The 22227-nt window shown below is 36.8% G+C and overlaps 1 protein-coding gene and 1 long non-coding RNA gene across 2 annotated transcripts; one reads left to right on the top strand and one right to left on the bottom strand.

Annotated features, from left to right (window-relative positions):
- The first annotated feature begins 7851 nt into the window (after window positions 1–7851).
- Window positions 7852–10102, top strand: LOC309492304. The gene is made up of 2 exons (XR_014203508.1): window positions 7852–9726; window positions 9916–10102. It is a non-coding gene; the product is annotated as an uncharacterized lncRNA (long non-coding RNA).
- Window positions 9251–21042, bottom strand: swap70a (switching B cell complex subunit SWAP70a). The gene is made up of 12 exons (XM_082161215.1): window positions 20872–21042; window positions 20217–20357; window positions 17320–17493; window positions 17016–17243; window positions 16752–16898; window positions 15396–15504; window positions 15123–15304; window positions 13159–13266; window positions 12319–12485; window positions 12028–12226; window positions 10404–10500; window positions 9251–10324 (listed from the first exon to the last, which is right to left on the bottom strand). The coding sequence occupies exons 1-12, from the start codon at window positions 20965–20967 to the stop codon at window positions 10206–10208; spliced, it is 1767 nt and encodes a 588-aa protein (XP_082017341.1). The 5' UTR covers window positions 20968–21042; the 3' UTR covers window positions 9251–10205.
- Window positions 21043–22227: the final 1185 nt, after the last annotated feature.

The following is a 22227-nucleotide window of genomic DNA, read 5'->3' on the forward strand; positions in this document are numbered from 1 at the left end:
TCTGTTGAAGTTTTCATGATGGTTTAAATGTGTCTTCTTTTAATGCAGACTATGAGCTTATGCAAATATCACCCATTCTCTTCCATAAAATAGATCAACATTTTATTGTAAGGATTTACACGTTAAACGGTTGTTTATTCTGTGCACTTATGTTGCCTGGTTAGAGTTAAACTAGGATTTCAGAGAGAATCTGACGGTCTGAGATGCTTCACATTCTTGTTGGCAGCTGGCACACATGGCAGATGTTCTTGTCTAAACACTAAAGTGCTTGACTGTTCACAAATCGGCAATGTGAACAATGCAAGTGTGACAAAAGCATGCAGAATGGGGATTACGTGTGGGCCGAATGCAGGTGGCACTAGCGTGCAGAACACACCTGTCACAAAGATAGGTCAAGTTCATTCCACTTCCTGTTACCAAAAAAAGAACCGACAGCACACTAGATGCTGGATACCGTCATGTTAGCACCCTCTCTAGCTAGCTGCTAACTAGATGTAAGTTTGGTAGTGTTGGCTTATTGTAGCTCAACATTATCTAATATGAACTGCTATTCATAGTTTTCACACCCTAATAGGAACGCCCACCTGGATGGCAAAACAAGACTTCCCTCTGTTGAGCGCCAGTTACTTTTTCCAGATTTATACTAAGTACTAATGTACTAAATAGTGATTTTAAAAGACCACATTCAGTATACACCTTATCTATTACACATACTATATACAGGTAGAAAGATGTGCCCGGAAACGCAACTTGCATGTTAATGTTAAGCATTCTTTATAATGGTTTTCCCCATAGAAATCCATCATAAAGAATGTGCTTAATGTGGCTTAAAACTTTAAGACAGTGGTATTGGGGGTCCAAATTCAGTATACCCCTTATTAATAAAAACATACTTTGTACAGGAAAACAGAAGAACTGAGAATATGAACACAACATGCCAAGTTTCACATTAAGCGTTTTCCCATAGAAAACTATTATAAAGAAAACATTAAATTGTGCACTGCGTTCATATTCTGGACTCATCTGCTCACCTGCTCGTAAATAGTATGCATCATCAATAAGGTGTGTTTAATTTGATCTTTTAATATCGCTGTCTTCGTACATTAAAGCACGTTACATATTTTTCATGTTAAGAGTTTTAGTATGTCCGGGAATGTTAAGCGTTTTAGTATGTCCGGGAATGTATCGGGAATGTTAAGCGTTTTAGTATGTCCGGGAATATTAAGCGTTTTAGTATGTACTGCTTTTAGTGATTCAAATTCTGAAGCAAGTGCTGTATATACGTCGCAAGTGGCGAAAACTTGCATTTTGTTCACATTTTTCTTCTTTTGAGAGATGATCTAAATAATATGATGGAAAAAATCTGATGGAAAACTGACAGGCCTGTGCTGCAATACTATGGATGTATTGCCCTCCAGGTCTCCATGCTAGTCACAAAATTGTTATGGGAATGAAGTAACTTTAGTTTTATTATCTGCGCATACCACGTAAGCAAAGTAGGCCTATATTATCAAAAAACATTAAAATTTTCAACCCAAGTTGGGTTGTGCCGACCTTGAATGGGTCACACCAGTAAAACTAGAAAAGGCTGGGCTCGCCAGCATTGGGGAACACTAAAACCATATGACAGGGCCTTAATAGAGTCCCAAACTGAACCAAAAAATGATGGACCCCTGAGAAAATTAATTTACAATACCACGGAGGAGCTATTCCCTCTGCGAGAGGCAGTTAGAGTCGACACTGTTGGCTTTCCCTCTGTGTCATTCATCTGTGAAGGCCAATCTGTTGATATCATTTAGCCAGCATGACTGTGGACTGTAACATTCACCACCCGCCCAGACTATGATGAGCACTAAACAATAAAGTCACCAAGAAAACATCCCAGAAACCTTCAGGCCTGAAAATACATTCCCGAATACACTTTGCATTGTACAAAAGTATGTCAAACTGTGCTTTCAAAACCCAACATGTGAAGTCATTTTACACGTGCCTGTTAAGTTTATCTGTGTGCTTTCAATTACAGTGATGGCTTCTATTAGTCATCACGTTTCTGAGGAGAAAAACAGAACGATAGTTTACGGAAAAGTTGAGCACTACCAGGATGCAGCTATCACATTCATTCATCTGTTATTGAGTAAGACGAGGCCTAGAGGTATATCATTTGAATGATAGCCAATCATGCAAACAAACAAGCCCTTTAAAAGAGCTATTGCCGCAATGTTTTCTGATGTCCTTGGAGAACAAGAACTTAAAGGAGTTTCAGTTTGTTTTGAACACAAGTATGCTTCGGCAATACCGAGGTCACAGTGCTTCTCATGTCTTTTGTTGTTGACGTGTCCAGACAATACGTCTCATTCACTTTCGTACAAAAATGTACAAGACCCACCTGTGGTGAAAATCTAGTTTCAATATTGTTTAAATGTCTGTCTGGTGATTTGAATATGCTTTAAGACAAACCATGTGCAGATGCGCATCAGTCCATTGCTGAGTATTTTCTCCTTAAAAGTCTAGTGAACCAAAGAGAGTCTCAAAAACGTGCTTTAAAACCTCCCATGTTTCCTACCGTCACAAACACGTAACCAATCCCGTCAACATGATGGGTGGAGCATTTCTCCACTGACGTTATAAGTTGTTCAACGCGTTTCTAAGGATTCAGATTTTTAGATGGCAGCAGTCTGACTCTGAGATGGCGAACGGGAACATGTTTTTTGTGACATTAGCAACACATTATTAGCTGTTTGATAACGTAGCCAAGTCAAAGGCTAGTCATATTCATTACTGTTATGTGTCTGACGTTGTAGTGAGTGATACATACATACTATTCTGATTCTTCGACTTGTAGACAACCCTGTATAATTCTCTCTTCCTCTTCTTTTGAATCAGTTTTTGGGTCAAACATACGGCTGAATTAAACCAATATTTCCAATTACTACAGTTGACCGAGTGGATCAGGTAGTCCGAGCTGGTGTGACTGAATGGAGGCGGGGACTAATTTGAATATTCATTCATCCGAGTGTACTAAACAAAGCAAGGATGTAGAGTTACATTCAAACTATTTTAAGGCATGATGATATTTCCACACACCAAAAAAATAAAAAATAAATAAAGTTTAAATACGTCATTATGATTATCAAAGATGAATTTTAAGGGATAAAATGATTGTAATCATTGTAATCTGGGACTGCATAAATGGTGTTTATTGTGTTTGAACTGGTTTTGAGGATGGTACACGGTATTTCTCGAGGATCTTGAGATATCGTCATACTGTATGTTTGCTGTGAGTGACGAAAGGCTATAAAGGAAAGGTTGTGCAGGAAGTCCTTATATGGAGATGGTTTGGACGTATTTTGTGCAAATTAATAACTTTGGGCACGCAGTCACTCGTTTAGAATACTTCAAATTCATTATTATTATTCATTATTAGAATGAGCCTAATGAGTGAGAACTAATAACATCTGTCACTTTACGCAGCCAAATCAGGCGGATTCCAGCATGGACAGGTTGTGTGACATGAATTCATCCACAAAAACTGTGTATGGTAAAAAATAAATAATAATAATACAAACCAGACTACGTTACATAAGGGTTACTTCACTTGTTTTACAAAATGATAAATTTTTACTATTTAGCTTTTGACATTTTTAGTTTACTTGTCATTTTGGGACTCTGGTCCTTGTGTAAATCTGGGTCTGGAAACAAAACCAGTTCAGTAAAATATTGTGTGTTTGTAATTTGTAGGTGTGTGTCCAAGGCCTTTATAATGGCGATGACCTCAAGTAGAGTAAAACTGACATGTCAAGGCCTGTTATCCAAACCAGCTCTGGCCTAGGAATGAACTATTCTCTTTCTTTTGCATCACTGCAGTTTAAAGAGTGACTTCAGTGTCAAGCTCCAATGTCTAACATTTGTTTTGTTAAAACCCACAGATGATCTCAGATAATGCGACAATTTCTGCAGGTATTACACGTTAGGAACTGCACGTGGGCTTTCTTTCCCCGCCCAGTGCCAGAAACAAAGACGCAGGTAACGTAGTCCTGTTTGTTTTGACACACACTTGTGAGGACTGGTGTCTATTATATGTCTTATGTTACGCTGTAAGGACATGTTTTCAGGAATCTGGTTTCTGAAATGTTCTAATTCATCAGCATTTACGGAACAAGTTTCAGTTTCTTTTCATGAACAACAAAGTTCAATGGAAGTTCAGCACATTGATTTGATTCATTAACTTAGATCTGAATCTGCAGATTTATCTGTCGCATGGGACTAATATGCGCTTTAAACTATTATATATTGTTGAATATACATGAACCTCTTATACAGCACATTTAATTATCCCTTAATTCCCAAAAATAGCTGCTTAATCCACAATAGTCAGCTCATACGAACACTTTGGACAAATACAGCCTTAAACATTGCACTTCACTAAAATAAAAAGAACGCCAGTTCTTCCACAGAAGACAGTCATACAAATTTGGAATGACACAATAAAGGTGAGTAAATGACACAATTTTAATTCGGGGAACAAATTCCTTTTATCTTTGTTCACTGAAATTGCAAGTGTCTTTTACTTGCTAATGAGGGTTATGAGTAACAAACTTCCACATTGTGTAAAACAGGTTGCATCACTTCTGTTTCAGGGGCCGTATGTATAAATCCACTCAGAATAAAATTTGAGTCTTAAGTGTGTCAAAATTCTAAGAATGACATAATTTTACTCCTATTCCTAAACTTAAGAATAAGTGTCATTCATAAAGTTTCCTAAGTGTTAAGACTAGGTCTCAGCTCCTAAATTATTTAAGAGTGCTCGAGAGGTATCCTAACCTAGTTAGGAGTAACAAGATGGCAGCAGAGAGGAGGAGAACACACACTTTCCATCAAAGATATGATGTATTGGAGTTATATGATGACAGGGATTTGATAAAACGATAAAATCTTGATCATAATTGTATTCTTTTTGTAACTGACCCTTTAAGAAATGTAATAACTTCTCCCACTCTACAAATCAATGCAAAAGAATAATGACCTTTCAAGTTCACTTAAAACATGAAAATATTTTTTTATGTTTTAATTATGTTTCATTATTTTTTAATATGAAGAACAAAATACCTTAGTGAAGGTATTTATCTAACAAAATTATTTGGCAAAAAAGGCAAACTACAGCTACAGTTTTTCAAATAAAATAAAATAAAAACTCACAGGAAAAAGAAAACATTGACAACAACATAATCAGTTATTAATATTTCACTGGTTCTCTTGTGTTTTTGCGTGTGTTCATAATTTCTTTGCATGCTTTGGTATGAGTTATCACAAATAAAACAATTGACTCTAAGCACAACTAAGCAATATGCTTACAAATTCTTTAACACATTTAAATAATATTTGGATAAAGGGTAAAGATGTCATTTTTTGCTTGGCTGGTCAACACTTTTGGCCACTACTGTATGGCGGTTCACTGACTTTCCAACTGATCTTCAAACCATGCGGCAAAAGCAGGCAACTTTTATGAGGATTTCGGGCTACCCAGGAGTTGTTGGTGACGTAACATGTTTGCATCATCGCTCCAATTATAAATGAGGAGACATTTACCAATAGAAAAGGATTCCGTAGCATCAACACTATAATTGGTGATCATTTTGTGCAATGCAAATCCTATTTTTTTTTTTTTAGAAAGTTTCAGTGTCTTAAAGGTGGGGTATGAGATTTGCAAAACGGCCGGCAGATTTTGAAAATACACAACTCAAATGGTCCTACCTTCTTTCCTTTGACTCCACCCATTCGAAGAACATGGACGCGCAATCATGCACGAGCGAAAACTCAGATGCGAGGGGGAGGGGGAGGGGGAGGGGGGTATGGTACGACCATTTGATTGACGCACTTACTGTCCAATGATTCTAGGTGGTCTTGGAAATGATTGGCTGGAGTTTTTCGAGTCCTGCCCGTTCCACAGATGATTAAATTGCTTAATTTTCATTTCAGTGCTTCTAACTCAGTGGCTGTAAGTGGGTTAGGAATAGGATTTCAAGTGATTTTGAAAAAATGGCCAAAAATGAGAATTACATACCCCACCTTTAATTAAATGATTTTATTATAATTCGATTAAATGATTGGTGTCATGCTGCTATGACTTCACCCTTCCAGGCTCACTGTTGGATGATTCAATGGCCATTCAGCCATTTTAGGTTGACATCATTGTAGTCCTTAGTTCACAACACTTAAGTGCCACTTCAGTCATCACTTAAAACTTTCAGTCTCAGACTTTGCTGAAAGTTGCTTTTAGCTTCTTTATAAAAGTCTCCTACTCTTAGACAAGTCCTACTTTTTACTAAGAATTTTTTTGACACTTAAGTCAAAGCTTAAGACTATTCTTAAGAGCATTTCTGAGAAGTTTTATACATAACGGCACCAGATTGTCAAATGGTCAAAATGGTCTTTTGTACTGTATGTGCTTCATTAAATGTAGAGCCGTTTTACTCAAGATACCTTCAAAGGAGCAAGCAAAGATGAGCATAACCAATGTCCATCGCATATGTATATGATTACACATGATATAGCTTGTTTCTGCATCTTCTTCACATGTGTTTTGATCAGGAGATTCAGTGCTCTTTCAGAAGATGTGTAAAAGCGCCCCCTACCGTATAACAGTGAAAACATGTAAAGCCGGAAAATTCCGTCAATGGCGGGGAAGAGTTCAAAAGTCCATAGATATCGCAGTCAGTTCATACTACTGTTAACACTTTCTCAGTCAAGTGGATGTGATGAGACCTGTTTTCCTGTTAATGTGATGTTCGGCATAAAGCCCATAGGTGTTCGTATCTAACTATATCATGAGGCGAATCATGTGAGCTTCACTGTCTAAACCTACTGGGAGTCATCACCACTCACTTATTGTGCATTGCCACTGGTCACTAATCTGCATCCCTGTGTCCGAATATGCCTACTACCATAGTAGGTTGAAAAACAGGATGTGAACTGAGTAGTATGTCTGATTTCCTACAATTCATAAAAGAGTAGGTGAAAAGTACCCCAACAACCCATGATCACAACGAGAAATTGACCAATCAGTGAAGTTGCGGTTACCAATTAAAGGAGTAAACTGCCCACTACCATGAGTCGGTCTCCCTAAACTCTCTAATATTTAACTGATATACTAATAATTGTATAGTCAACATCTGAATATTTTGCTTTTTTTTTTTAAATAAAATATATTATTTTTATACTTATAATCCATTTTAAACTTCTTAACAGTCAAAATCGTTCCAATAATTGTATATTGTGCAGTCATTTCTGATTTGATTACATCAATTTTTATTTCATTTTATTATTACATTTATCAATTACATTAGTAGGCTGTGCAATGAATAGGTTTTTTTGTGAAAGGAAAAAGAAAATGTGGAAAATACTTTTTGCTGACAGCTGAAATTGGGTGGTTAGTAGCTACACTCCCTAAAAGTGGCAAAAAGTCCCAAAATAAAATGAAAGGTTTTTTTTTAATTTTTTTAAGGCTTCTCTTTCACATGAAATTTGCACTCACCTTCATGTCACCAGTCCCCTTCCAGCCCTACTCCCATCCTCCTGCTCTCTCTCTCATGTGCACCTCTCCTTGCTAGGGATAGATCTTTGAACAAGTTTGGTATAAAAATATTTCTTGAGAAATGAGAAAGCCTTTCCAAATTTCTGAAAAGTCATCTCAAGAAAGTCAAAGCATTCAGGGGCGGTTTTACATGATGCTGTCTTCAACTAGGCTAAACATTGTCATGACAATTGCGTTTTGGAGGCCTGAAAACGCAAACTTTTGGAAAACGGGTTTCAAAGTGCAAGTTTTTGAAAATGAAATCGTTATCTTCGTGTAAAACTACAAAAACGCGAATTTGTGAAAACGGTGATGTGTATCAAGTGTTTGTGTGTAGTTTTTTCTTTAAAGTGCCATTTCTTTATAAATGGCCCATCGCCAACTACGGGCCTGGCAACATAATAATAATAATAATACTACAGTGTTTTAAATCGTTTTCAGGGATCTGTGTGTGAAAGGATCGTTTTGTCAACATTGTCCTCTGTAACTTAAGCGAAAAACACGAAAGAAAATAAAATCTGTTTTAGTACGTTGTCATGTAAGCCTCAATCCCTCCAGAAAGCTGTTTCTCACATGAAACTATTGCAAGTAGTTGGCAAACAATTAGGAAATGTGATCCAACTATAAACAGTGCAAATTATTGCTGTAGCCTATTCGGATCGAATAAACCTCTCAAGGTATTGCGCGTGAGCCAACCACTGCCATGTATGAACCGGTGATATGAAAAGTATTACTTATGTCTATGTTATATATATGTTATGCTATATAATAATTCTGTCAAAGAATGATGGTGTCAGAGTGCGGTGATGTGAATAGGCTACTGAATTCGGCCCTGACCAAAATCACGTTAGAATAGAAGTCTTGAAAGGATGAGTAAGTGCTTGTAAAAAGAAAAATGCTGCTGTTCTAAATATCCGTACAGCCACACATAAGGCATGAGGTAGCAACAAAGACTAAAATATAGAGTAACTTACATTTTACTATTGTACCAGTTAGTTTTTTTTTCTCCGCCAACGAAAATAGTTATCAAAGCCATACCAGGATACTGTCCAGGATCAACCGTCGAATCTGTCGCAACAGTGGAGATTTGTTCCTGAATGAATCAGTGTTCGGACGAATCGGTGGAATGAATGATTCAATGATTCACTTATAAATACTGTCACGTATTTCTCCCTACTGAAGTTTCGATGTAACTTGCAGAAAGAGTCCACTTTCTTCTTCCAGGTTACATAATACTGCAGACTGACAGTCTGTCTGGCTAGAACGGGCTAACAGAAAAGCAGAGTGATACAATTTGATTGTTTTAATAACGTGCCTGGTTTACAATATGCTCTATATCAGGCTACTTTGACAGTTTAATTTTCCAACATCAGTGTCTTTTATATTGACATTGCCTGTGTTTTATAAAAACAACAAACCAGGCAAGACCTAGTAAAACATTTTTTATAATAATTTGATAAGTATACAAAAGTACTAAAAAATAGACAAATACTTCATTATATATATATATATATATATATATATATATATATATATATATATATATATATATATTGTGGCTAAAAACTGTAGAGTCAGCAACTCCAAGGTCAGGCGTTTGATTCCCATGAAAAAATGCATTATTATTATTATACAAAAGTATACCTTATGCAAAGCACGTAAAAAGCCATCAATATTAAATAAATTCACCTTCTATTTATTAAAGACAAAATGTACCACAACAACCCATCATAAACTACTAAATGTATTCTTTATATATGTTCAAACAAGCTGAAGCGAAAGGTTAAAAAGCAAAGAATAATCAAGGCTAAATAGAGTATCACAGTTCACACACATCTTTTGTCCATTGGTGGCTCTAGTGTGCAGAAAATGTGTGTATGAACGTGTCATCTGAGTGTATCTGTGTATCAACAGGGACATCTAGAGGACACAGCAGGAATATGTGAATCAAAAATACACTTGGAATTACTAAAGTTGAATGATATATAACATTGTTTTTAAAAACAACATAAGTATAAAATGTGTGGTGGTCATTTTCTACATTAACAACACAATCTACTTGCACATCATTTTTCTGCACATGTTCCATTATACAAGCTGTAACTGCTACCTAATGTTAAATACTGTTCATGACATGAGTTGATGTGCCTTCTATGGTAGGTTATTGTGGGTATGCATGCTGTTTTTATGTGAGCTCACACGCACACATAGGTAGAGAGAGAGAGAGAGAGAGAGAGAGAGAGAGAGAGAGAGAGAGAGAGAGAGAGAGAGAGCTTGAGTAAAGAGAGAGATGGCCGCTCTACCGCTTACTATTAATGTGTTAATTTCCACTTTGTTTATCAGAGTGCTTTCTTTTCCTGTTTTATACTCGCTCTTTTACATGTATGTGAAGAGTGTGCTTGTGCAAACCATCTATAAAGACTCGTGGGAATACCAGTTCGTTTGCCTCCAGTTTTCTGTTTTCATCTGAAAAACCCTCTAGACGTTACAAAGTACATGATTAATAAACGGTTGAATAAAAAATTAAAAAAATTCTGTGACAACAGATTTAACCAGTAACATAAGATCAGGATGAGGACTGCCTGGCAAATAAAAAAAATAAATACACAAATAAAGGAAATGGATGTATTAGGTGTTACTCTCCATCCCATGCTCTATTCTTGTTCTCCTGCCAAATCTTCTCCATCTGATCCAGCTCTGTTTCGGTGAACGCTGCCTGTCCCCAGTTGGTCATTTTACCAGCTGACTTGTTGCCTGAGAAATACATGAAAAACATAAAAATGGTGCTTTTGCTAACGGTATCTGGTATACGAGAAACTTCACACTCGGTCACCTGGTTGAACGATTCGAAGTAGGCCCTCATGTTTAGAGACTTTATGTTTCCAAGTCTTTGTCTTGTTACTTGCCCGTTCCAGTTTCTTTGTAATGGCCTGAAAAACAATAAAGGTCACCAAAATCATGATCATTTACCTTATGTTTCAAAAATGAAACTATACTAATTTTAGTATAAAAGTGGAAACAACAAGCAATGTCTGTTCTGTTTGATGAGAGGGACACTGGTGTTAGAGCAGGGGTTGTCATTGTCCACAACAATATTTGAAGCCCCTCCCCACCATATATGTCCATATGTAGGCCTAAGTAACTAAAATAATTATCAATAAATTAAAACTTTTTTGCTGAATGTTCTTCAGGGTCCCCACTATTTTTAGCCAATGAATCTGACTTTTCCAGTCATTCGAGATTACACGATTATCAGATGAGGATAAGGAATATTCTTCAAATATTTTAGAGCTTGGCATAGCTAGAAAAATGTATATTCATTATAAAAACGCACATGGCATTATAATGTTTTATTAATTTATATGACTTTTCCAGGTCTAGAAATACACTTATTAAACACAATTAAAATCAGGTGTTCTCATTTATCCAGGTTTTTCAATACAGTGGAAATCTAAAATAACACTTATAGTTGTTGAGGGGTGAAATAAAATAAGAATTATCTTGATTTTTAATTGGTTTAGCTTATTTTAAAGCTTGTTTTTTCTTGTTTTAAATATTTTTAAAGGGGTCATATGATGTGGTTTTTTAAAGTTTAATAGGGTTTAATAGAATAGGTTTACGCTTTAATGTTCAAAAAACACATTACTTTTTAATATATTGTTAGTGCAATATGTTCCCAGTCCCGCTGAAACGCACTGATTTCTACAAAACCCCACCTTCCAAAAAGCTCAGAGTGCTCTGATTGGCCAAATGACCCAATGCGTTGTGATTGGCCAAACACCTCAAGCGTAATGTCCTTTACCATAATCGCAAGATTCAGCTTCTAAGGCTTTAAGCAATTGTAAACACAGTTAAGAATGTTGTCATTTTATCGCATCAGTTCGAGCCTGAGTCAGATTCTGAGAGTGCAGATAATCAAGCCGATCGATCGGCACTTGCAACTTTGCAAGCACAACTTGAGCAGGACGTTTCACAGTGATAAGCAGTCTTTGTATATAGGCGGCGTTGTGCTCTCCCAGGTTCAGGAAGCTGTCCTCTGTAAAATGCGCTGTGCAGAAGCAACCCTACTTTATTAATAAATCTTAACCTCTAATTCCAAATTTCATCCATTTTCGGCCAGACAAAGCAGTTTTGCTTTCTCACCGCATTGACGACAACCCTTCAATTCACTGAAGCCTCGCCTCTTTCTTTGCACATGCCTTTTGACAGTCATTATGCTAATATTTATCATTGTGACATTCCCTTTAAAGCATCATATGACCCCTTTAAGACAACTTGAGGGCCCCTTGGAAGTTTGCTGACACCCTTAGGGGGCCCTGGACCCCTGGTTGAGACCAACAGAGCTAGAGAGTACAAAAGAAGCTAAATGAAACACGTTGGAAAAGCAAAATATACTAGAAAAGGAGAATGTTCATTTGATAAAGTGAACATTATAAATTGTTGACAAAATCCGCTACCTTGTATTCCTCTTGCGCCCCCTGTCTCTTTAGCTTAAGGCTCTCCAGCTGCTCCAGTGCAACCTGCAGGGCACGCTCCTTCTCTGCCTTCTCTTCTTCCAGCTCTTTTTTCTCTTTCTGGGACTGGGATAAGACCTCTTGCTGCTGCAGGTGAATCTGCTCTAATTCAGTCCTCTTGCTTGCCTCCTCTTGTAGCAGCCTGCAAAACAGAAAACACACAAATGTTCTGCATAATTCTGTGGCCCTTCTGTGCATACTGAATCTGAACGCTGGGTGTTTGCGCACTGTTACCTGGCCTGCAGTCTGCGCACGACTTCTTCATCCTGTTTGGCCTGCCTCTCGTCGTCCAGTGCCTGTTTCAGCTGACGGTACATGTCTTCCAGTTCCTGCATACGCTGCCAGTACTGCTCCACTTCACTGGACTTCTCAACCACCTGCTCCTCCATCTGCATTCGAGCCTAGGAAGCCATTTTAAATCCACACATCAGACCTGTTTCACACATCCAGCACACATAAGTGCAACTGTTTTGTGCTTTCTTGCAAACTGACAGCCTTTCTGCGGAAAAGAGCTGCACTTCAATACAATAATGTATGCATTCTTTTTTCTTTTTTTTCTTAAAAAGGAGCTGAATACTTTTAACATGTTCAGAATTAATTAAATGAATCACAACTATTTATACATACTGTATGAATTTTAATCAATCACTCATGATCACCATTAATTTAAACAAAGTCACCATAAAATCAAAGTTGACCTTTTTTTTGCAGTATTTATTATAAAACATTTATCCATGCACAATTGAGAAAAAATGATTAACGCAACTTCTGTTTCATGCCGACTGCGTGTATCTGTGTGTTTATTTAAATAGGGCAGAGATTTTTAAGTAACGTTTAGCTCAAATTAACTAAAAAAATTATCATTTTGGCAGCAAGAAAACTGATTACATGTCAAACTAAAATTACATTTTATTAATATCAGCAATAAATTCAATTTATGAACAGATTTTTAAAAGTGTAGGCCTTTTACACATCAGCCAATTATGGCATCCAGCCATATGAACACCTAAAAGCAGCCTGGTGACCTCCATCAATAAAATCACTGACAAAAAGACATTAGGTTGTTGTAATTACCATTTTCTCCTGCTCCAGGTCTCGTTTATATCGGTCCAGTAATTCTGTTTGGTTCTTTAGTCTTCTCTGTTCCACCAAATCACCCCTGCTTGATGTGTCCTGTAGGTCCTGCAACATCCAGACAAAATTAAAGCAATAACTAACGCTTCTGTAAGCCAGAAAGTACAGGGAGAAAAGCATAAAATAACAACTAGCCTTCAGTCACTGTTTAATAAATAAAAGAAAGTTCCAGTTTCAATCAACGGCAGCTATGTCATGCTATTCATTTCAACAAAATCACTTCAGTTCATCCCACAATTTGTAATGCACTTACAGTACAAGTAAATGAACGTCACTCAGCCACTTTGTGCAACTTGTTGAAGTGCTTAAGATGTATGTTATTTATGTATATTAAAAAAAGTGTTGTCTAGTTGTGTGGGACTACTTTTCTAGATCCACAGACTTATGTTTGGTTATGCATTTTTGCCTTATCACTGCGTGTATTGTGCAAAAGTTTCCAAGTTTAACGGCCTTGCAGGGTTGACAGGAGATAAAAATCAAACTAGTCTCATGCCGCCAAGGAATAATCATATTTCCTGCTTCATAGACGATAAAGTATGAAACAATCCCTTGAGATTGAAGATATAAAACAGGAACTGGAAACCACCCGTACACAGGAAGTGTGGCTTCATTGCTCAGGAGTTCTCCTTTGCAGGTGTCCTAAAATATGAGCGTCTTTTAAAGCTATATTTTGGGCCTTTTTTGCTTAAATATGACAGGACAGTTGGGATTATCGCCTGCAGTGCTGTTACACTATATGTCAGAGCACGATCCACAAGACGATGGCTCCGACAGCAGGGCTGTTTTAGCATAAAAATGTTCTAAAAATATCTTCACATTTATCAGCTTCAGTTCAGAGATGAGAGTAGGTTCAGTAACTTTCTCTTCATGGTCGAACAGGATTACAAGAGTCAGATGTTTAACATGGAACCCAATTAAAGGTTTAACACGAAGAAAAAAAACAAAGGATGTGAAACTTTGTTTCTAAGAGACCGCTATAAACTGAAATAATGTAGGCAAATAAAAGAGCCAAAGGGGGAAGTGACAGTCAAAAGTGCACAAAAAGAAACAGGTATTTAAATAGAGTAATATGCATACAGTTTAAAGGTGCATTGATTAGTATGGTGCTAATTTAATAGGTTTAAGACATTATGAAATAAATTGTGTTTTTGTGAAGAGTCATCTGATTGTTGTATACACTCACATGAGATGAAGATTGAACTCATAATAGTTATCAATGCCACTATCAACGGCACAAAGAATCTGCAGCGGTCACGTGGTACAAGTCGAAGCAGTTCTCCAAGGATGTGAATGCTTTTAACAAGTCGGAATCCCATAATTACGTAATTCCAACATGGCGTGAACGCACATGTTCACTAAACGTCGAAGAGAACCCTTGCGGTGACTGGAGGCCGCCTCTGCAGATACGCTAGTAGCGCAGTGTAGTTTGGTGATCGGAAGAGCGAAAATTAGACAGTGGAACACACTTATTATCGTGCTTTGCCAGTGGAGACAACAGGAGAATCTGATGCTTCCAATCTAAACATCGGTACGGCATACATGAGGTGGAGAGATTAGATGACGGAGAAAATCCTGAGTAGATGCACAAGCTGCTTCTGTTTTGTTTAACAGCTAGGGGAATTAATTATTGTGAAAACCGCTTTCTAAAACTCACTAGTAAGGCGTAATTTATATAAAACGATGTAACGACGATCATGCTGATCCACGTCGAAAGATGGCATTGTGGTATCGGTACAAATTACACAAAGAAAGGCAATGCAACCGTTAGCAAAAGAACTACCGAATACACGTTTAATCCAACATCTCCAACAGAGATACTACTAAATGGCTTGAAATCCAAGGCATTTTGCTGGCGACTTACTGTATGTTTGTATCTTTCAATGATTCAAGGAAGGCCACAATACCTTACTCAGGGCCTCCAGCTGGGCCTGTTTGCTCTCGTTGGCCAACTGCAGCTGTCTCATTCTGTTCTCCATGATCTCCTGTTCAGCTTTCATCCTGTTTCTCAGCTCCCTGCGTTTCTGTCTGGATTCTCGGTGTGCGGAGGAAAGGCCTTGTCTTATGCGGACAATGCAGTCCTGGATGGCTAACATACACATGAACAAAAACGTACTCAGCAGGAGATTGTGGATATACAGTACAAAAATGTCAATGTCATCAGCAAAGATATGTGCTACCGTGAATCCACTCCTGTTTTGTCTTTTTGTCCGATGCACTGATCTCAAAACTTTTCTCAACACATCTTATAATGAAGAGGTTTTTCCTTCCATCCTTGTCTGGTAAGGACTGCAAAGACAGAGCAATTTAGATATCTGAAGGGATACTGTAGTTCACCCAAAAATCTAAATTCCGTCATCATTTATTCACCATTATGTTGTTCCAAACCTGTTTGTTGTCCTGCCATAGCAATCCATTCAGAATATTTAAATGTAACACACCATGTGATCAGAAAGCATGACCACAAAACATGAAAGAATCCATAATGTTATAAAACAAGCATCTTGAGGTGCCAAGTTTGAATATATGGAAGTGTAAAATATATTTTTTGTGAATAACAACTTAAAATAATGTTCTCACACAACACTATCGTAAGACTCGCCATATATCTCATAAATCGTATGAGCTACTTTTATGAAACCTTTAGGTGCCTTTTTTGACAGCCACAATACTCATTGACTTTTATTATCTGCAAAAGGCAGCATTCTGCAAAACATTTGCATTCATAAGATAAGCCAATAATACAGGGTTAGATTGACATGAGAGTGTGTAAATGATGACCAAATATGCTATTGCTGCATCCCAATTCGCCAACTATCCATCCAAAATAGCTTTCAAAATTGGAATGAGTGTGTCCCAATTCATAGTAGGCCTATGTTGAAAAGAATATCCTAAAGGTATGTGGATATTCTTTGGTGGAAATTCGAAATGCAGACCAATGGACACTAATATTGCCCACAACCCATTGTGCTTTTGAGGAGGATTCAGTTTAGAACTAAAAACACGCATAAAAATGGATGTGCAAGACTGATGATTAAGTGGAGAGGTTTAGATAAAGGAGTTTGAGTGATTAATAATCAATATCCACACTGAAAAAAAAAAATATATATATATATATATATATATTTAATCTGCAACAACATTGTGAATTTTTTTAAAGAAGTGTCTGGCCATTAACTTTTAAAAGCATCATTATGCAAAAACGAAGAGTTCTCCGTAATACAGACCCACGGATGACAGATCAACATGCTACTTCTATTCTCTCCAATATGGTAGGAAGAATTGTTGAGTAGCATAAATTAAATAAACTGAAATGTGGAGTGTGTATATATAAGGCAAAATGATTGACAGGCCAGTTTACGGTGTCCATTAAAGACAGTTCTGATGTTGTAATATGTCAGAAAATGTGCATACTTTTCTGCTACATAGTCAAACGTATCTACTTTTAGGGGATATAAGTATGCGAATTGGGATGCATTGGGATATACCTTTAAAATTCAACTCTGAACAACAAAGAAAAAAGTTCTAGCTTTTACCTCGACACAGCAGTTGCGATCAAGCGAAATACATCCCTTCTGCTCTATTAGGTCTTCACTCACATAATAGGATATGTGGTTGAGATGGAGCTTAAACCATCGCTCTGTCCAGTTCTTCCTTTTATGGCCTTTTTTCATCATATAGCCCTTTTTGAATAAAAAAAGATACCAAGTTAATGATCCAGGCTAGTCAGTGGTCTTGTACAGACAAGAGCAGACCTAGAATGCCCCATATTAATGAAATACATGAACACAGACTCCCACCTGCTTAATAACATCCAGTACAATTTCCTGACAGACTTCATTGATGCCCATGGAGAGAGTCTGAGGGTTTATGCCCCTGGTGAAATGGCCGATGCCAATAAGCTCAATCAGCTCCCACGCATTCAGATGACGTTTCGTTGCGCTGAGTTGCATTTTGTAGTCTTCGAATCTGCCCTCGTTCCAACTGCAACCCACTGCTGCAAACAGCTTGCGCAGGAAGTACTCAAGCTGTAACAATACAGAAATACATCATTATTTCCATATAAGTACAAGGAATCCTAAGATTAAAAGTACTAGGACCAACCTCCTCGACGACAATGTGCAGGGGATATTTATCTTCAGACAGGAAGTTGAAGATACACCACACCTTGAAGGCATCCACGTCTGAGATGAGCAGATTCTTGTTGCTGATGTGTTTTGGTGCAGACAGAGTCCAGCACATCTTGTTCAGCTCCATGAAGTCAAAGTTGGGCTGGATCTGCCATTCAAATATTAAAAATGACTTGAATCTAATTGAAGGGCTACAATGTCATATATTTTCTGCAGAATTCATATTCTGTCTTATACCATTTATTCTATAAAGATAATACTGGCAGGCAAGTAGGAATTCTGTTGAACTTCAAGTGTGAACATGGCCAATTTGTAAATAGTAATATCTGTATTATTTAGTAGTCATTATACAAAGATATTTGACCAAAGAATGCCACAACTGACCAATCAAAATCAAGTATTCCAGAGAGCTGATACCAAAGAGCTGATATTATGGAGTATATGATGTGTAGGACATGTTATAAAGAAAAGGGGATATAGATATAGTCTTGATGGCATTAGGAAAACTTAAAAGATCTAAATATACACTCAGTGGTCAATGTATAAAAGCATGCAGAGATGGACAAGGGGTTTGGGTTTCACTATAAGAAATAATCCTGTAGAAAAACGCATAAGGTCCTGGCATAAAATTACCAGTAGGCTACGTTTTCCGCTAAGTTTACGGACATTTCTTTCAACCCTAAAACACAACAAAATGCAGTTTGTATTTCAAAATATGGGTAAAACACCTGTAAAGGAAAATCAATAGAGAAAATATTAACACAGAACATTAGGCATATATTTACTGGCTTTTCTTAGAATGTTGTTTGATCCAAACATCAGAATGGGTGAAGAAATACTGTACACGATGTGTTTGTATGAGTATCTTAGGAAATGCAGAGAGAACGGTGTAAAAAACAACAACATCCAGTGGCAGTTCTGGGGACTAAAATTCCTTGGAGAGAAGTCAGAGAAGGATGGTCAAACAGGTTTGAGCTGGCAGGATGGAAACCGCATTTCTGAACGCACAAAGAGAAACCGAGGAGCACAACAGGTTCCACTTCAGCCAGTTAAGAACATGACGTTGGATTGAAATAAATTATTTTAGAGACACTGTAACACGTCATCGTGTACTGGACTGGTGGCATGGTTTAGTGAGGAGGAAAACAAATCATACTGCACAGTCTTCAAAATAAAGTTCCCAAAATGTTTTTTCTTTGTTTTGTTTTTTTACAATGACATATAAGAAATATTTTGGGTTTAGAACTTTTTTTCCACTATAAAGAACATGTACTGGAATGGAAAGGTTACATGGATGTTAAAGTTCTTCATGGAACCATCGATGACAATAAAGAACCTTTATTTGTAAGTTATTTGCAAGTTACTATTCACTTAATTCACATAAATGCAATTGACCAACAAGATGATAAAAGGTGCCTGTAGAATCACAAGATCATTAGATATGTAAACACACACAAACACACATGGAAAGTCACTATTCAACACGGAAACCCAACGTGTGTGTGTGTGTGTGTGTGTACTTGTACAACTATCTTTGTGAGGAACAGTCTGAGTTTTAGACCATCAGAGTGAGGAAAACGTGAGGAAAGTGAGGACATTTTGGCCGGTCCTCACTTTCTGTGATCCTTTAAAAAGCCTGTTTTAGGGTCAAGACTTGGGTTTAGGGTAAGGGTTCAGGTTAGGTTACGTATAAATATATACGTGACCTAACCTGGTTACGGGTTCAGGTTACGTATATCTCTATATATATGTATATCTCATCAGCAGCAAACTGAACCCACAGCTAAAATATCATGACTGTTAATAGCATAACACTAGAAGACAATACATGGTAACTGGCAAACCTCCTAGTGCTGTGAGATTAATTTAACTTTAAATCAGCATGAAATCTCACACTAAGTTTACATTTTAAACACTCACTGAAGTGACTCTGATTCATTTTATTTCCATTTTCAGGAGACTCATTTATGTGAGTAACAAGTCTCATGCCCTGTGAGTCATAAGTGACGGCCCATGGACATCAACTTCCCTACTGTCTTTTTGCCCTTTTAGGGTTAATCTTCTTTAGTATTCACAAACAATTTTTCCAATTTTAAATATTGATGACTTTAATAACTTAAACAATTAAAAAATATGGGGTCCAAAAGTTTAAGACCACTCATGAAGATGCATCTGCATTTGAATTTTTTTCTAAATCAATATATATTTACATTATAAATTGGTTACACTTTATTTTAGGTGATGTTGTAACTGTAATTACACAAATAAATTAATTACCTACATGCACTTACTAAATGTTAGGGTTAGGTTTTGTTTTAGGGTTAGTTGCTTGTAATAATTATGCATAATTTACTGTTATTACTATGATGTACGTGTAACTAAGTGACCTTAAAGAGTTAAAATGGTTTTATCAGCATAAAAATTTCAGTTGAACTGAAAAATGCACATGAATTTCTGAGCCTTTGTATTTTGTATGTTGGCCTTTTGCATTACTGACAGGATAATTTTATCCTAAATAAAGAGCATTTTGTGCTTCAATGGAACATTTGTACAAAGAGTCACATGATCAGTGTCAGAGATGTACCTAGGCTATTTGATTAAAAATAGTGCACAATCTTTAAAAAAATAAAAAAAATAATTTCCAGATTTAAATTAGATTTTGCATCCTAGATTTTGGACCCCAGCAAATGTCTTGGTACAGAAAAGCAGACACACACACACACACACACAAGGATATCTCTATGTGAGTCATGTGAAATAATGTGCAGCCTTATTCCAGAGGAAATAATAAACGTCTGTTCTTAAAACAGACACAGGCTTGTCTGGCGAGAGGAAGGTCTACGCTTTGATAAGAGACAGTGTATTTGTTACCTTATTAAGTATGAACATGTTCAGGTAGGGCATGTACCCTTTTGTTGACACTGGTCCTTCATCATCATCTTTAAAGTGCTCCTCCAAGGCAGAAATGTTATGAGGGATTTTCAGTATGGTGCACAGGTTGTGAGACAGCACCTTCAGAGAGACAGACAGCAATGGTTTCACTATGCAAAAAGGATAAAACAACCAGATGATAAAGATAAAATAAGTCTCTCCACTTCAGTGCATATGCATACACCCTGACCTTGTGAAAGTCTTGCAAGACTGATCAAGCGTTATTCCAAAAATGAGTAAACAAATGAAGTATTGCATTTCTTTCTCTTTCATTATTTAACATTATCCTCTGCAAATATCTTGAAAATTAAGCCTAATGTTAATGTAGTGTTGAACAACGGTATGGTTAATGAAGAACAGAAGAGAAATTCTCTACCAGATGTTTAATTGACAATTGATTTTTACTTCATTTTGATTATAAGGTCTGTTTCAATAAATAAGTAGAAGACACCGTTGAAACAACAATCATCTGTAAGGACAAACTTTCATTTTTCAGTGGACCAAACGACTGTCTCGAGACACGGAAACTAACAGGTGCGCGCGCGCTGTGATCTCTGGAGTTGTTAAAGGGGTAGTATTTAAAAGGATTACTTACCTTTAACTGGGATTTGGATACTTTCCCGTTTCTGTCTACATCCAGAGCAGTAAAGGCGTACCATATGGGTTTGAGTATTTCGTCCCGGGATATCATGATGATAACTTCAGTGAAGGATGTCAGAGCGCGTGTAAAACTAATCCTCTTCTGTCAGTCAGTCAGCGCAACATCAGAGTCATGTGACCAACACAGCTTTACAACATCTCACATATTTACATAGGATACAAATAAAACTAGAATCTAAACACAACCGAAATTATGAGTTCTTTGTTGTTGTTTTTATGTGGGCATTACTAATAACATTTGCGTAGTCCAATGTAAATAACAGGAAATCCTTATATTATGGAGATTTTTTTTTTTTTTTTGCTGATTATTCATGATTTCAGTCGAACCTTTGGTCCCACTTTAAGTGTTTTAACTACTATGTAGGCCTACTAGCATTTCAATTAATCATTTGATACAATGCACAATTATTATTATTATACAATTATTGTGTACGTTTTTATATTGTACTTATATATATAAAAAAATCTGCAATTACATAATTACACTGTTGACCCTTCCTTTACACCTTAATCCACCATTAAACCTACCCAAACCACCAAACCAGTCCCTAACCTAACCCGTATCTCACGTCAACAGCAGAAAAAATTGTTTTGCAATACAATATGAACACAATAAGTAGTTAAGGACATCTAAAATAAAGTGTGACCGAACCTTTAAATTAATTTCTATTAGTAGCTATCCATACAAGACCATCAACTTATGTTTAACTTATCTTAAGTTCCTTTTTGATATATCGTAAATCAAAAACAAATTGCTTAGTAACGACAGCGCCTATGATACTGCACTATATTTTTCATAATGGAACGCGGTCGATAAGTGAAACTTTGATAACACACGCACGTCTCCAAGATGTCTGTTAAAGAGCAGTTCATCTGGAAAACATCTGCTGTACAAACATCTTTAAAAAAGTCAGTTTCATAAACATCTTAAAGACGTTTGCTAAATGTATATTTAACATCTGACAGGAAACATCTTGCAGATGAGCAAACATTCAAAAAAATACATCTTGAGATGAAAACAGACACATCAAATAGACGTCTCAGAGATGTACGTGTGCTATCAGGGTGGTTACCTCCTCAGAAGACTTCAATATAGCGTCTTTTTGCCGCATTTTGACATGCATAGCACAGGTACGTCTCTAATATGTATGCTAAAGAGCACTTCATCTGGAAAACATCTGTTGTGTACAAACATCTGATAAATGTCTACTTAACATCTGACGGGAAACATCTTAGAGACATATTGCAGATGAGCAAACATGAGCAAACGTTGTGATGTTTGATTGTAAAA

Source organism: Leuciscus leuciscus (genome assembly GCF_965113295.1).
Source record: "Leuciscus leuciscus genome assembly, chromosome: 2".
NCBI classification, from domain to species: Eukaryota; Metazoa; Chordata; class Actinopteri; order Cypriniformes; family Leuciscidae; genus Leuciscus; species Leuciscus leuciscus.

Bases quoted from the DNA above. Each gene is read 5' to 3' on its own strand.
- swap70a (XM_082161215.1), bottom strand. From the start codon at position 20,967: ATGATATCCCGGGACGAAATACTCAAACCCATATGGTACGCCTTTACT. The intron at 20,358-20,871 runs GTAAGTAATCCT...GTCTCTCTGAAG, and splicing joins TATCCAAATCCCAGTTAAAG to GTGCTGTCTCACAACCTGTG. The intron at 17,494-20,216 runs GTAACAAATACA...TTTGAATGGCAG, and splicing joins ACATGTTCATACTTAATAAG to ATCCAGCCCAACTTTGACTT.